At 37.0% G+C, this 16,009-nt stretch overlaps 4 protein-coding genes across 5 annotated transcripts in view; 1 reads left to right on the forward strand and 3 right to left on the reverse strand.

Annotated features, from left to right (window-relative positions):
- LOC144476305 (uncharacterized) overlaps window positions 1–6,948 on the reverse strand; it is a 46,349-nt gene extending 39,401 nt beyond the window's left edge. The window contains exon 1 of the mRNA XM_078193041.1: window positions 4,594–6,948. Coding sequence (XP_078049167.1) covers window positions 4,594–4,833 — 240 coding nt within the window. The 5' untranslated portion in view covers window positions 4,834–6,948. The remainder of the gene's footprint in view (window positions 1–4,593) is intronic.
- A 1,502-nt stretch (window positions 6,949–8,450) lies between these two features.
- On the forward strand, window positions 8,451–11,591 carry LOC144476443 (coiled-coil domain-containing protein 63). Of its 2 annotated transcripts, XM_078193385.1 has the most exons (6): window positions 8,451–8,775; window positions 9,012–9,393; window positions 9,615–9,949; window positions 10,302–10,525; window positions 10,611–10,873; window positions 11,000–11,591. In XM_078193385.1, exons 2-6 carry the CDS (start codon window positions 9,040–9,042, stop codon window positions 11,291–11,293), a joined length of 1,470 nt encoding a protein of 489 aa, XP_078049511.1. In that variant the 5' UTR covers window positions 8,451–8,775; window positions 9,012–9,039; the 3' UTR covers window positions 11,294–11,591. The 2 variants fall into 2 exon arrangements, with proteins under 2 accessions (XP_078049511.1, XP_078049510.1); XM_078193384.1 differs by having other exon boundaries at window positions 8,451–9,393.
- A 306-nt stretch (window positions 11,592–11,897) lies between these two features.
- Window positions 11,898–13,453, reverse strand: LOC144476444 (coiled-coil domain-containing protein 42 homolog). The gene is made up of 4 exons (XM_078193386.1): window positions 13,201–13,453; window positions 12,706–12,994; window positions 12,397–12,636; window positions 11,898–12,316 (listed from the first exon to the last, which is right to left on the reverse strand). Exons 1-4 carry the CDS (start codon window positions 13,314–13,316, stop codon window positions 11,972–11,974), a joined length of 990 nt encoding a protein of 329 aa, XP_078049512.1. The 5' UTR covers window positions 13,317–13,453; the 3' UTR covers window positions 11,898–11,971.
- A 94-nt stretch (window positions 13,454–13,547) lies between these two features.
- Slh (sec1 family domain containing Slh) lies at window positions 13,548–15,970 on the reverse strand. Its single transcript, XM_078193379.1, has one exon. The coding sequence runs from the start codon at window positions 15,607–15,609 to the stop codon at window positions 13,720–13,722; it is 1,890 nt and encodes a 629-aa protein (XP_078049505.1). The 5' UTR covers window positions 15,610–15,970; the 3' UTR covers window positions 13,548–13,719.
- Window positions 15,971–16,009: the final 39 nt, after the last annotated feature.

Below are 16,009 nucleotides of genomic sequence, written 5' to 3' on the forward strand. Positions count from 1 at the left end.
TGGGAACACTATACGCAAACCACGCCCTCACAATTAATCTAATAGAACCTTTCCTTTACGCAAAAAGTCCACCGACGTTTCCCGGCGTCAATTATTTGAAATTTTATTTCCCCGTCATACATTCTATGTTTCACAAGTATCAAAATTGTTGCAAAAACTGATAATTCTATATTCCACAGAACTACATTGCAACACAGTAACATCTTACTGCAGTTTAATATTTTTCGCTAATGTATTTACCACTTCTCTCACCATTCTTAGCGGTTTTGGATGAAATATTTACTGTCGTATTTCTGGTCTAATAAACTAAATTACATGCCAAGCTGAAAATTTCCTAGCCCTTAAAGATAGCAATTGTATTGGCCTGTACTATAAATGTTAAGATTTCTTAAAGTCCTGGGTGGACTTTATTCTTAGCTATGTGTATAAAACAATAACGATATGGTTAATTAAACTCCAACTACAAAATAAATCGAAACACAATATAAGGTTCAATCATGATTCCAATATACCGATTAAGGGTTAATGAAGTTGTTTTTGGTTCGAGTTACAGTAGCGGACATAAGTTTAAGACCGTGATATATGCATGAAGAGATTAATTGTTTTATTAGATTTATATAAGGAATATAAGGTTTGCCCTGTACTGATTACAACATCATACTCCGACTTATTTATTACAAAAATACAAATTATGTTAATGAACATATTTGGAAGAATATGTAATAATAATGAAAAATTATTCTTTTAATAAGAAACAAATGTTTAAGACTATTTTTATTAAACGTATTTTATCATGTAGAAAAGCTTGATACTATTTAAAAAGTTAATATTTCGTCGAGTATCCTCGGCTTCGTAAAAATTCTGCTCATCATTTTGGCATAGAGTCTATTAACATAACATACTGGTTCACTGAAATGTTGTTCCATGCAGTTTTTACTATCGAAGAAATCTCACCGAGCTTTTTTGGTTTTGATTGCTGCACTTGATGTTTCACGATACTCCATAGGTTTTCGTTTGAATTGGGGTCAAGAGATTGCGATGATCACGGTAACAAAGTAATTTATTCTTTTGCAAAGAAGTTTTTTACGATCTTGGACGTGTGTTTTGAATCATTATCCTGGGGGAAAATGAAATTATCTCCAAAACAGTCGCTGGTATATGGTAGCATCGTTTCTCTTAATATGTTTCTGTAATAATATTTATTATTACAGAAGTTTCCGCCACCGTGCTTTACGGTACTTAAAGTGCATCTTGGCTTCAGGTCTTCACCAATACGACGTCTAACATACCGTACACCATCAGATGATAATCAGTTAAACTTCGATTCATCTGAAAATAACACCTTTTGCCAATCATTAACTGTCCAGTGTTAGAGAGCTTCAATAATGGCGATCCGCATTTTTCTATTCTTATATGTCCCTTCAATCCGAACTCTTGGAGTCGTCTTTTAATAGTTCTCACGTGAATTTGCACATTACTTGTGTTTTTTGCTTAAGCAATGAATAATACGGTCCACGTGGACAGTAGATTCTTGTGGTCTACCTCGCTTTGTGCAATCATGGAAAGATTCAGTTTTCTTCCACTTGTGCCACGCTTGCTTGCAAGAAGTCACTGACCAATTTAATATCGTTGCTATTTTTAAAAATGTTTCATTTTCTTTGCATAACGTAACAACTAGTTTTCTTTCGTCTGTCCCTAAAAAACTAATTTTATCCATAGTTTAGCTATACATATCTTATTATCAACGATAATAAGTGTTTTTACACTTATTAAAAAGTGTAAAAGTGAAAAAGGAACACGCAAAGATGTAAAATAACGAGACAATAACAATAATACGTCGCGTTAGAGTGCTAGTTTTAAACTATTTGTCTGCCAGAAAACAGAGCATCGTTCGTGCACTGTTGATGAAAATCAATATCGTTTATTTTCAAAAGCCAAGTGTTCACAGATAGAGAGAGCATGATTGTTTGTATATTATACCGAAAAATAGTAACAAACAAACTACGCGTATGCAAACTAGATAGGTAAAATCATATTTACAACTCTTGGTCTTAAACTTAATGTCCGCTACTGTATAAGCGTTTGATTTTGATAATTGAGAACCGACTTTATTATCTCATCTAATATTATTTTTCCGCTCCTTCTATCTTCATCGTATCTCTACTATCAGATATTTTCTCGTATATAACGATACGGGCGCAGATTGATGGAATTAAATTAATGCGTTGCACAATTTATAAATAAATTGATATTCGTGACAATAATATCATACCTTTTAAGATATCATTTTATACAGAATTTTCTAATGAATTCTATTGCTCATTCCGTATTTCGAAGTTCTTCTTCGTGACCGCGTTCACGGAAAATAATTTGTTCTGGAAATTTCGCTACAAGTATAATTAGCGTGCATTTTTTAAATATATGCGTATTGTTAAAATTAATTGTTGATTACGGTAAAATTGCGGTGTGCAGAATAACTGATAATTATGTTTATTAGACTTGGATTGAAATCTATACACGTTTGGTTTGATTCGTAATTACAAAGTGAAAGATTCGGACGACTAATGATTAGACAGCTGATTATGTAAATTCATATTTTTCTAGAGCAGTTTTATGCAGACCAAGACACTTAGAAATTTACTTTCTCCGTTATATTAAATCATGCTGGAAGTTGAACAAAAAATGTGGAGGCGTGAAACTAGCTCTTGAGCAGATTCTATCAAAATGTATTTTACAGTACAGTCATTGTATAAATATTACGGTATTTTATCCGCATTTGCGTAGCCTATTACTGTCATTTTTATAAATGAACATATGTATGTATGTATGCATGTGAAATCTATTGCTGCTATAATTTCCGCAAGATCATCAACATTGCTATAAAGCATTCTATTCAATCACGCGAAAATCTAATATAGTCTAATGATATTATAGATTATTCAGTAATTAGTAAGCATATTGTCGTGTGAGTAATTAATTCTCGATTATCTAGTAATCGTATTATCAGACAGAAGGGTTCATAACCAGTGTTACCCACTTCTCCAACGAAGGCGTAGTTAAAATGAAATGGTTACTAATAAAAGCTACTTCTAAAAAATATTTATGAATAAAAACTCAATTTGCGATTGCTTATTGGATTGAAAATTCTCATAATATTTTCATCAATTAAAAACATTGTTATTAAACATTGTTACCACAACAACATTCAACTCCTTTTTTAAATAACAACAGCAACAAAGACCAATTAAAATTACTAAAACAAAGGAAGGAACAAAAGAATTTCCGATACGCTTCAGTATCCGATCGTTCAAATTCAGACGTACCAACATCATTAACTCATGACGCTAATTAAAGGATTATTGATCTAGGATGTATTCAAATGATTTTAGAAAGTGATGCAATTAAAATCACCGTGTGTAGTTATTCAAGCAAATAATTAGTGAGGCGTTCATTATTTACATTGTATGATAAATCAACCAGTCACAGAGATTATTCTCTGCGAAAATCCCATAATAAATAATGCATTAAAACAACAAGTTATTCGCCGTAAACGACAGATATGGGCTAAAATTATCATGTTATCAAAAAGCCCTGAACTTCTGATAAAACAAAGTTCAAAGTACCCACGTAAAAGGTTGGTACCCGCATAACTTCTATAGCCTAGAGTCTAGATTGCTAGTGCGAAAATTAAAACATTCAAACATCGAATTGTTTAAAATATTTGTAATGACTTCAATATCGTTTAAATATAAAGAAACTATCAGCCTACCGGACTTATAAAATTACCTAACTTATAAAAATGAAAGTTGTGAAAGTTGTTTACTGTCAACATTGCGGAAAAGGATTATTTACTTTGAATTCGTAGTATAACCTCCTTGAGAAAATATATAAAATAATTTTAATTAGAATTTCTGTAGCTCTTTTAAGAATTCCTTTTTCGTTTCTTCAGACACCACACCTAAACTGACTATGGAACAATGTTTTGGTAAGTCAAATAACTGTCAAATAACTTATAAGTCATATAACTGTCTAAGAATTCTTGATCCGAAAAATATTCTAACAGTTTGCAATATTCAGTACAGTTCTGACATTCGTATTCTCAGAACACTACTTTACACACCTGGGACTCCAAACTATGAATACACACGCCCCATCGATCTAGGCCAGTGGTCTTCAAGTTGTGTTTTGTTCAACCACTTCAGGTAAAATTGTCGAAATGAGTAAATGATAGTATCGTCTTGTTCTAGGAATACCATAACATATAACTTACATTCATAAATGAATTAAAATAAACCTTATCAATACACTTTATCGAACGAAGCTGGCGACGATGTTGACATTGTAAAAACGAGGAGCATTTTATTGGAAAAAGTATTTGATCGAATGAAAGATAAAATGAAAAAAATTATATCAGATAACGAAATAATCTAGTTCAAATAAACAAGGCATTTCCAACAACATGTAGCCAGATAAAATTGCAACGATTATTTTTTCAAATAATTTGGAGCAGTTCGAGAGTCACGTGACAACGTTCGAGAACCACAGGCGAAGACTGTAACATCAAAAAAGTAAGTTGAAAATAAAAGTACCTACCTCTAACTTTGACGAGTATTCCTCAATGAGGGCTTCACTCTGCTTGGTCAATTCCTGGTTCCTCTCGAGTAGCGCATTGCCGAGTTCAGCAGCCAGAACTAAATCCCTATCCCGTTTCTTCAGAAGCTCGACCGGATCTTCGAGATCTTCATGATCTAAGGAATTTCGTCTCGCCTGTATATCGGAGATCATGTCCTCGAGAGCATAGGGCTCCGGTTGCCCTTCCTTTTTCGGCAGCATCTCGTTTTGACGCGCGTCCTCGCGCACTCGAGGCAGTCACTCGAATGTTGAGCTTCCGGTAAAACCGTGACCTTTACTGTCGTTGGTAATAACGACAGACACGAGACCAGGTGGCCGGCCAGTTGTACGTCAGAAACATTTGTTACGTTTAGCTAACGAACGATAAACGTCAGTCAATACGACCGAACTAGCTCGTGACTAGTCGATTCGATGTTACGTGGCGATTGGTATTCATATTGTGATGATTAGACGCTCAAAAATAAAAACATCTCCGAAAGTTTCTTCGAGAACGTTGATCCTCGTAAACAATGTTGAATTTGCCCCCACAGGTAATTTGAAATCGATTCAGTATCGAATTGGACGGTGTAGATTATGAATGACAGCACGCACACCGACAGGTACCATTCTAGTCCCTTTGTATTTGGAAACAATATCGTGTCAAATGTGCTTGCAGCGAGGATCGTTATACCTATGCGTTTGTGTACGCATATAATACAACAGTGAGTCAAACGATTGCTTAAAAAAATATTACGGAATAATGAAGTGATCGATAATCGACTTGTGACTCACGACGTTCACCTTCAAGCGTTGTCAATAAATCGTGCGACACGAGCGATAGTAATAAGCCAGTCGAAGTTCACTTTTTCTTCGGGCCAGCACGTAACATCGGATGCAAACAGGTTTTCTGATCGATGGTACAAGTCTTTCACTACGGGAAACGATCAGCTGTGATCATACTCACCGACACAATTCTCCGTTAGAAATGTCGTGTTATCCATCGTTTTCATAGATTACTGTTGGTACGCGGTAATCGAGATATGGTATAAACGATCGATATTCCAGCAGAAGTACCATAAATCTGTCGACAGGTTTACGCACAGGAATTGGAGTAAACTGTATTACGGGGCTAATACTACGGTTCTGCTCCGTTTCCCCCTTACTACACGCGAGCCACGAAAGAGCAACTATATATCTACTTGGCCGATAGAAAGTCAACAATGTTACCGCGTTCCAAGACACGCTGACGCAGAATACAATGGCATCCCCCTTTTAACATCATCCTTGATGCATTTTCAAGAGCACATAAGCAGTAGAGCTGCACATGGTTCCACTGAACATGTAAATAACTAGCACACAAATTCCAACGTCAGTAAAATTCTCTCTCGCCTATTGAGCACTGCACCGTTACACTGATAAATTAGGGGTACTGTGGCGATCCGTAGTTGTGTCTTCCGTTTCTACGGATATCGATGTAATCTTCTTGGTACTGACAGTCACGTTCGGGTCATCCTTAATTGAAGACAGAGGCGGAACGACGAACTTTTATATACTGAGATACTTGCCGGCACACCAAACTCGGTGATCTCTTCGATAAAATAATTTTTCTACCGACAACATTTTTCGAAGTTTATATACCACTGACTGATGACCAGGACTAACTCGCAGCGTCACCATGAACTCACTGTTCGCAAGGAAACACGCGCAGAAATAAGCGGGCACGCGAGGCGACCAGCTCGCCGCACCGTGGCCGGCCAGGTAGTGACTCACTCACTAGTCGCTAGTAGAAAATAAATATTACGGAATTGTGCGCGCGGTGCTTCTCGGCCAGGTAGAGATCCTCCCACCTCTCCGAGGCACTCCGACTGAAAGTAATTCGTTCCACTCGGTCTCGGTTCCGCCGCGAAAACGTTCACTCGCGCCGCGAAATTCGATCGAATGCAGCTATCGTAATTCTGTTTTCGTGCGACCGCGCTGCGCCGCCGTCTGAACAGGTTTCGCCGTGCCCGTTTCAACCGTCGAATAACTTCCGGTTTTCTCGCGTCTCATCACCGATCTCACGTAACGCCGATACTTCTTTTTTCTTTTTATTGAACGGTAACTCCAATAAATCGTAGAAGAACGCACCGGTAACTACGAACGACGTTCCGTAGAAGATTGCTAACGTTCCATGCACAAGACAATCGACCTGTCGACCTTCCCCTCTGGAAGCATACTAACCTCTCCCTTGCCGATACCCTCGACCAATCGTCCCCCCACCACTTAACCCACCTGGTCGAACCGCCACCTGACTCGATCTCACGAAATCTATGAATCGTATTTAACGCCGAGATCCTCCTACGATTTACCTTTATCGTCGGTTCGAAAAAATTTCGGTATAACATTTTTTATGCTTGACAGATGCTTCAACTCGTCATACTGTCTCTGAAATATGAAAAATTCAGTTTATTCTATGTTGTGAATTGGAAATTATGGCAGAACATATTTTTCCCGTTCTGGATCTCTATGCAAAATAAAAGCAAGACACAGGAACCAAGTAAAATTATATACTAATATAAATACATAAAATCCAATGTGCAGTGATAAGAGATAACAGAAGTATTTTCCGCATTCGTGCAAAGTATTATTCTTACAAAATTTTCTTCGATATTGAATTCTATTTCAGAATTAAAACGGATCCTGGTTAAATGAACATTTCTTCATTAATTTGGCAAAGTATATACAGAATAAAACAATGTAAAATAATTTAACAAAGCGAATATAGAATAAAATAATTTGGCGAAATACGTATAGTATAAAATAATCTAGAATAAGTAAGATGGACAAATTACTGATACAGGACGTTTATAAACGTTTTTGATCGCATTTTACTAAGATTGGATATTTCACGTAGGAAGTGAGATATAATCCATTTGAATTCAAATTGAAATTTACATTTGGAAATGGTCGCCGAAGTTGATTCAGGTGTCATACGATTGTAAATTTTAAACAGCCGCTGAACCGATTGCGTTACGATTCTATAACGGTATTTTTATCGTTATCGTCTTCTTTGGTTGATACATTTTTTGTACCCGCTTTACGAAGCATCAATTCTGCTTTTTACGAACCAAGCAAATTGTCAGAGTTAAAGTCAAACATGACTGGCACAACGTTCCTTCAGATTGTTCAAGTCTTTCTAGGCGTTAGAAAATGCGATTCATGAGAAGTGACACATACAATTTCAGTGCAATTCCGTCGCGACGCTAAACGAATTTGTAAAACAAGAAGTTCTCAGGGGAAAGAAAAACATTTTTCCCAATTGTGCTTTAAGGATGACGTGGCATTTATTCTGGTTTTGCAAGAAGTGTTACATTGCTAAAATACCCCGATTTGTATGAAAATTTAAAGAAAAATATCCCGATGTGAATGTGTTAATACATACATGTTAAAATATCTTTGCACTGCTAAAATATCCCGGCTTATATGAAAAAAGGAAAAATAGCCCGATGCGAATGTGTTAACAGATGTTACCTGAATGGGCAACAAATTATTTTCAACTACATATATTAACCCCTAATGGCGGAACGTAGTTCTATTTGAACCTAAAATTACGAATCTTCCATCTAAATTCAATCAATTTAAATCATTATCTAATTAATTAATCACCGTTTATCTCAAAGAAATAGAAATATGTAAAATTGATGTGATACGTAAGAATTTAGTTGAATTTTGCCATAACTACCATAAGATTATCAAAAAACGTTTACCTTGCAACGGTTAATATTAACATTTCTAAAAATCTACGTATCTTGCATATATCATTGTTCAAATAAGTTTATTCAGATTCGCGACTTTCTTTTCTGATAGAAATTCATTTGAATGTTTGGCAAATCGAAATCCCTGTTATAATACACTCCTGAAAGGGTGCTTAGCAACCGGAAGCACTAACAAGAACAACAGTGGCGCACGTACAGCTGGCGGAGCTATACAGGGTGGCAGATGTCTTCCTCAAATGTCGCCGTTGAACGTCATCGAGGATCACGTCTGGAAAGTGTTTTCCTCTCCACCGTGGATCCTCTGGATCATCAGCGTGGAAGGCGGCGCGAATACGGAGGAGGACGATCCGAATATCAGTAGTAATCTCTGATGCAGCGCGCGTAACTTTCTACGAATGTTAAATAAATAGTGAGTTGCCATAACCTTTCGCAATAGACCGAATCAATAAAAACAATCTTACACAACGAGTAGTACGCGGCTTACGATTATTTATAATAATTGATTATTCAATAAATCAGATTCTAAATATACTTGTGTGGTGTCCCGTGTATTCCGAGTATCATTCAAAAGATGTGGTTCAGCAAAGTAGTTAAGTGCTTCTATTCTGTAATTGATTGTGTTAACTGTGTTCAACGTTGTTCAAGATTATAGTTAACGGAAGTTGAGTCCTTAATGATGGCGTTCAGAAATCAGCAAGCTCCGGACGAGCACGAGCTCGAGGTTTTGGCACGAGCTGAACTTTCAAGGCTGAAGAGGCAATACAGGATCATGGAGAATGACCGAGCAGCTTGTGTAGAGGACGCGAGGCTGCAGCTTCGGAGTCAAACTAAGATGATCGATCATTTGGAATACGAAAAGGCGGAACTTGTGCTTCGCATCAAGACTGCAAACTCGAAGATATTCTTGCGTAAGGACGCAGAAATGGAAGAGAAGCTGAAATGCCTTTTGCAAATGCAGTCCAATTACGACGAGATGATAAAGAATGAGAAAGAAGAAATTGCGGAACTTGATAAACATATTGGCAAGGTTTGCGAATCGCTTGCGCTTGTATTGGTCGTGATTCAACTCTGTTACGGTCTTCAATTCAGCTGTACATGCAATGTAATGTTAAACATGAAAACATAATTACATCGCAGAGAGATTAACTGTGAAAGACCGTAATAGGATTGAAAAGATGATGACGTCAATGAGTTAAAGAAGTCGAGCGTTGCAAAAGAAGTTCGGAACTTGAAATAATTTTTCTTTAGCTCTCGAAAGAGGTCACGGGATTGAAAATGAAAGTCCGAACGGACACCCAACTAAGAGACATTGCCGAGAAGCGACAGAAGACGATTACAATACTGGAAAACAATCTGGACGTAATGACGAAAAGGTTCAATGGCATAATTGCTAACAATGGACTTGTACGCAACGAAATTGATTCGTTACTCAAGGAGAGGGCACAATTTACGGCATTATGGAACAAATCAATCTCTCAGTTAAACACTGGGAAACAAATAATTAATGATTTAGTTGAGCAGGCTACTATCGCTTTTAATCAGCGGGACGAAGAATTGAACACAATCCAAGCTCTTCGCGAAAGGTACGCACGAAACAGCAATAAACTAACGTCATTGTCATCATTCTTAGCCCGTAGCAATTTTCGCGGAAACTGAACTGAATGGTTGTTCTCATAAGTTTAAGAGTCGTTTTATCGACAGAAAGTTCCTTGCACTCCGTGGACAATGACTTATTCGCCATTCAATTAGAAACTATGAACTGGGAGCAACGATCTAGAACCAATGACGCGTAGTTACATCCGGTGATCTACTAGCTTTCGATTAATTAATTTACAGTTGTGTTAGAAAAGTTAACGCACCGATTGCATTTTCATTGCTTCCGACAATTAAATATAATCTTGATGCACGTGTATCATAAACTTCACTTATTTAAAGGGGAATAAGAGACCTGAAGACTCACGTATCGGAAATGTGCGAACTTCAGCGGACATTGGACAATGAAATGAAACTGCAGGAATTCCTCGGTGTAAAGGGCCAGCACCGTGAAATGACAGATTTAAATGCGAAACGTGCAGCTGAGAATAAGGCAAAGATGGAAGAGAAGCAAGCCATGATTGCAAATTATAAAAATATTTTGCAAATGATAAAAGAATACACCGGTGCTTAAGCTCGATCGCATACGTCGAATTTCTCACGAATTTCTAAGAGTAAGTAACCAGTATGTCTAATTATTGTATCTTTCAGGCCAGCAAGAAGTCGATAAGCTGACGGCACATTTCATCAAGCAAGAGGAGGAAAACTTTGCTCTCTTCAGCTATGTAAACGAACTGAACGACGAGCTGGAGAGTCTGCAGTCGAGGATGGGTCAGCTGACTGCGGCAATAGAAGGGGCCAATGTTTCTAACGAAGACCGAAGTAAAGAGCAGACCGAAACATTGGAGAAACTGAAGACAGAACTTGAAGAGCAGACGGCTCTTGCCGATACGGCCGAGGAAAAAGTGACGCAGGTAATACCCCAGTAATCCTATCGAACATTGAAAGCCTAGAACGTCGAACACCGCGATTAAGTGGATAGTTTGCTCGCGAATCATCTACTTTCCTTTAGACGAATGCGTGCGTGGTATTTGTTTCAGTGCGACGACATATTGGAGAAACTAATAAAAGGAATAGATTCGTTGTTCAAAGCGATACGGTGCGACAATTCGGCGATTTTGGAACTGCTAGGCGACAATGAACAAATAACAATAAGCAACGTGATGTTGTACCTGGGAATCATTGAGAAACGTATCACGCAAATGTTCCACAAGGTGTATTGGGTAGACAGGGCCACCAAGACTCAACAACTACGACTTGATGAAGATAAACGTCCCCGATTGAGAGTCCCCGCTATTAAGTACATTGCTCCCACTCAACCTTGCGCCCTGTAAGTCCTTAATCCATCCTCCACTCTTATGCTTCCTTACTCCTTCGCTTCCATCCTTTCTTCCTTTTTAATACGTAGAATATTTGAAATCTCCCGAATGGCGAATACGCGTCACACGCTGAGAGAAACATTTTTTCACGATTGACTTCAGTTTCTTCAACCATTTTGTCTTCTACAAAGTGTAATTAAATTCTACAGATGCATTGAAAAAGAGGAATTACAAATCGTATCCGAAGGCTTAGAAAAGCCATTAACGCGCTCCGAAGCCACTAAAAAGTTGAAGCAAAGGCTCGAAGAAGATTACTCTGATCTGCTGCATAACATATCTGGTTGTCATTTACCGGCAGCTAGAAAAATCATACAAAGAAGATACCAATGACGTAACCAAAGGACAAATCCGCTACAGTCGGATACAGGATCGTTCCGATTTACGAAACAAGTGTTGCTATCCCCCGACCTTATTGCCTGCGAACTGTGACACAACCAATAAAACCGATTTCACGTGAATTTTCATAGACATTAGTAGACCTTTAATATTACATTTTCTATCGAACATCAAAGTGTAACTTGTCTGCAGCCTACCTCCTACTTTACCTTTAAAACTGTAAGAATGTATTTGTTAAGATTTACTTTATTTGCGAGCAAAATACATACTTATTTACAAACACGTTCTAGAAATGTTTCAGATATTATCATCCATCCTAGTTGCTCGTTTTTTCGCGACCTTGATGATCCGTTTCAATTCAAGAATGGTGCGTTTGATGTGCTCGAGTTGTTGCTCCGTGTCGTTTTTGTTCACAGTGATGGGAACATCCTTTCTTTTACAGGTTTGCTGGTACAAATTCCAGCAACACGTTTTTACCTGTGTGTGCTTCAAATTCTTCTCCGCGGCGCTCGCCTTTATTTTCGATACAATCGTCTCCCATTTCAAGGCTTTCGCCTCCGCTTTGTCATGTCTTGCTTGTAGTAGTGCCAATTTATTGTTCAATGCCATAAATGTCTGCGCCCTCGTTTCCGTAATGTGATACTAGAACGAAACGAAAATTCGTCTGTCCAAAAAAAACTAATAAACGCCAGGAAAATGTTTAATTTAAGTAAAATATTTACTATTTCCGTCCCTGTCTCTTCCAATGTTTGAAGATTTTTATCTTGATGCACGGACAAGATCGACCTCGCTTCGATCAAAGTCTCGTAACGATTAAAGATCTCCGCGATCGATTGAAACTCTCCTGTCTCGTTGATCACTCTTTCTAAATATGATTGATATTTCATATACTCTTGCACGTAGTTCTTCATCTTGTCTCGAACGCTGTTCATGTTATCTAACTTTTTAGTTAAATCTTCAATCTGAAAAACGTGTCCAGCTACCAGTTTGATGAAACTCGTTGAAAATTAAACGACATGTTAGTTGTTTACTTCATCGCGCCGACTCGCTTGACGCTCCTGTTCTTCCTTGATTTTTACTTCCGCACGCTCCCGCTTCTCCTGATTCTCTCGAATGAATCGATTAAATTTTATGAATGACTCGCGAAGGACTAATTCATCGCGTCTCATCTCCTTCCACTGCTCGTCCATGATTTGTCGCTTTTTTTCTTGCTCGAGCCATTTTTCCCGCAATTTCTCCTCGACTTTTGCCAAGTCACACCGGGCTCTCACCACTTCCGACGCAGGGAAATCCCTTGGTTTATCCCATTCTGGATACTTTCTAACATTAAATTTTGAAAATTATATATCTCACGAAATTATAAACATCATCCATTAATTCCTAGTACATGAAAATATAAAATAATTTTCTTATTTCTACTTGTTACGCAGCTGAAAATAAAAGAGTTGTCAAGACGTATATACATATTAAAAACTTGTCACTTATCAACTGTAAGAACTATTTAAACTTTTTGGTTGTGACATTACTTGATATTGTGTTCCTCTTGTTTGGATAGAAAATATTCTGAGACAGCTTTTTGCGTATCAGTTGTAAGAACAGCCCGTCTCACAAAGTTCTTCGTTTCTTCCTGTATCAACGCCATTTTCAATTTATATAGACTGTACTAAGTGAAAATTAATTATCTAGTTAGTGACCAAATTTTTCATAGAACCCGAAAGGATTACTGTTTATACGTGAATGATCTATTGATCAAACAAATCAGCATGCAGGCTTGCTTTCATACCGTTAAAAACTCCCCAAATATGATGGGGCACTAGAGATTTTATTCAAAATTCGTATCTACATGTGCCAGGGTAACTTGATGGAAGGGGACAGGTAAATATACCTAGAAAAATTATATCTAAAATAATTAATGGTATTTTATTTATTTTACATTTTTACAAGAAGGCTATAACAGCAATAGGAAAATTCAGTGTATGCCATAAGAAAACAAAAGAGATAAATATAAAGTTCCTCCAATGTCAATGTTGTATAATTTGCAAGAATTATGAGTTCACTTCTTGTCCCAGAAGTGAAAGCTGTTTAAGCAATTGTTTTGCATTAATGAATGTTGTTGAACCATATGTGATTCGTTTATTAACACCTGCACCACTTTTCTGTTTTACATAGTCCACTAGATTTTGATACTCTATGTAATTACCACCTCCTACAATAAAAACAATTACATCTTGGAATGTTGGCCCATTCTTTGGCATTTGTTCTGTGTGTTTCAACTGCTTTGGATCAAGATAACAATAATCATCAGTTTGAGAAGACTGCCTAGATTCCATTAATTCATCCACTATTTTTGTTACAGGCAGATTGTGTTTTTTAACAACTAAGTTTTTTACTCCTTCCATTACAAAAGATGATCCCTGGTTCATGAGTTTGGAGAACATACTAACTGTTTTAGTTCCACCGCCTTCATAATTGTTTTGAATTTCTGCTATTCTAGTATAACTTCTTAACCTTTTTATATAAAGTAAGGGATTTAATTCGCACCCAGCTGCTAATAAAGCTGCTTCTAGCTTGCTGTAATCAGCATCAGAAACATTTGTACAAATATAATAAATAATGGCAAGACGTAACTTGTCTTCAGGTGTACCACAATCTGGATCACTTATTGTATCATACACACTTCTATCCAATGTTTGCTTGCTCATTATTTTCTCCTCCAACTCAAAGAATGTATCCAATCTTCTCGATTTAATAAAATTTAAAATACCAGTTGCAATTGAAGTATGCATGTCTATCAAACGTTTCATTTCTAAGAGTTGTGGTAGAGAATTTACAGCACTTGTCAAACGAGCTGTATTATTGGAGACCATTGACATTGCCACCTCGCTATCATTATCAATACCCATAGAGGACTTTAATTTCTTTACATCTTCTTCAAAGGTACGATATTGTTCTAACTCTTCCTGTATAGCTTCAGCTACTCTAGGAAATGGACTGCCTTTGTGTTGGCACCAAAATCTATCTTTATTGTCTAACTCATACGCTCTAGTCTTTGAACGTGTTCCACCTGCAGGAGATCTACCGACATTTTCTTCAACTACAAGTCTGTTTAATGCCATCTCCAATACATCGTGTGCTAGTGCTTGATATGTCCATGTATGATGCAATGGTGTTGCCATATCTACATTGCGGTCTAAGATTATAAGAAGCGGTCTTTGGAAACTATAATGACCAGTTGTTTCGCTTTCAAATAAGTTGTTCCTTGTATCCCAAACATTCTCCCTCAACTTTTTATCTATCATTTTGGCCACCATTTCTGCAGCATTTCCTCTTGGACATCTTATGATTGGTACAGTTCCCAATGTTACAAAAACAGAGAATAGGCAATCAACTATAATTTCCATGACTGATTCCATTTCAGTATCCTTTACTTCTCCCCTATTAATTGCATGGTATGATATGACATCGCTATTTTGATGCCTAAGAATAAAAAGATCATCTTCCAATGATATAAAATTTAAGTACTGATCAAATACTTTATGTATATTTGATACCACACCACCAAATAAGGCAGCAGCTGCAAGGTCTTCCATCTTTTGCCGAGATATTGGTGATATAAAATTTAAGTGATATATGTCGTACAAACCATTTTGTAAATCTTGGCCGATCCTACCAAGATTTTCATCTGTCGGGGCACAGAAGTAAACTGCTGGTACTTCAGGAATAGAATCTCTGTCAGAATGCAATTGCATATGAAGTGTGATACCAAGTTCCCTAAGTTCCTTCACAGAAATCAATGGTGAAATAATATCCTGTCCAAGACGATCATAAATTAAGACTTTCCACGTTGGTACAGCTTCTTCCAATTTTTGTTCAGGTTCATTTAAATTTAACATTTGTTTTAAGGCAATAATTTGCCTGTCACGTAGGCTTATCATAGTTGACTCGTTCGGTTAGGCCTTACTTGTAGAATATATTTCTATATTTCGTGAATGTTTTGACGTTTATCGATATAAAAAAATGTTAAGAAATTTTGTATGTACAATTCCAGGACTACATACAGAAATATAATGTGGAAAACACCATAACCCACACAAATATGTCAACATCGACTTTTAACTATGAATTATCAAAATGTACTACCGCAGACTAAACGTCACATTAGCAATATAGGCCACATCAATATGTACGATAGTTCGGTAGTTGTCCAAGTCACGTAAAATCTCTAGGTACAGTCACTATCCAGTTTTATTGTAATAGGAAATTTTATATTTGTAATTCGCAAATATATACGTGCTACCATACTCTTACAAATATATTGGAGAGATCTAAATTTGT

This window comes from Augochlora pura, chromosome 10 (assembly GCF_028453695.1).
Source record: "Augochlora pura isolate Apur16 chromosome 10, APUR_v2.2.1, whole genome shotgun sequence".
NCBI classification, from domain to species: Eukaryota; Metazoa; Arthropoda; class Insecta; order Hymenoptera; family Halictidae; genus Augochlora; species Augochlora pura.

Bases quoted from the DNA above. Each gene is read 5' to 3' on its own strand.
- Slh (XM_078193379.1), bottom strand. From the start codon at position 15,609: ATGATAAGCCTACGTGACAGGCAAATTATTGCCTTAAAACAAATGTTA.
- LOC144476444 (XM_078193386.1), bottom strand. From the start codon at position 13,316: ATGGCGTTGATACAGGAAGAAACGAAGAACTTTGTGAGACGGGCTGTT. The intron at 12,637-12,705 runs GTAAACAACTAA...CACGTTTTTCAG, and splicing joins AAGCGAGTCGGCGCGATGAA to ATTGAAGATTTAACTAAAAA. The intron at 12,317-12,396 runs GTAAATATTTTA...GTTTCGTTCTAG, and splicing joins AAGAGACAGGGACGGAAATA to TATCACATTACGGAAACGAG.
- LOC144476443 (XM_078193384.1), top strand. From the start codon at position 9,040: ATGATGGCGTTCAGAAATCAGCAAGCTCCGGACGAGCACGAGCTCGAG. The intron at 9,394-9,614 runs GTTTGCGAATCG...ATTTTTCTTTAG, and splicing joins TTGATAAACATATTGGCAAG to CTCTCGAAAGAGGTCACGGG. The intron at 10,526-10,610 runs GTGCTTAAGCTC...TGTATCTTTCAG, and splicing joins AATGATAAAAGAATACACCG to GCCAGCAAGAAGTCGATAAG.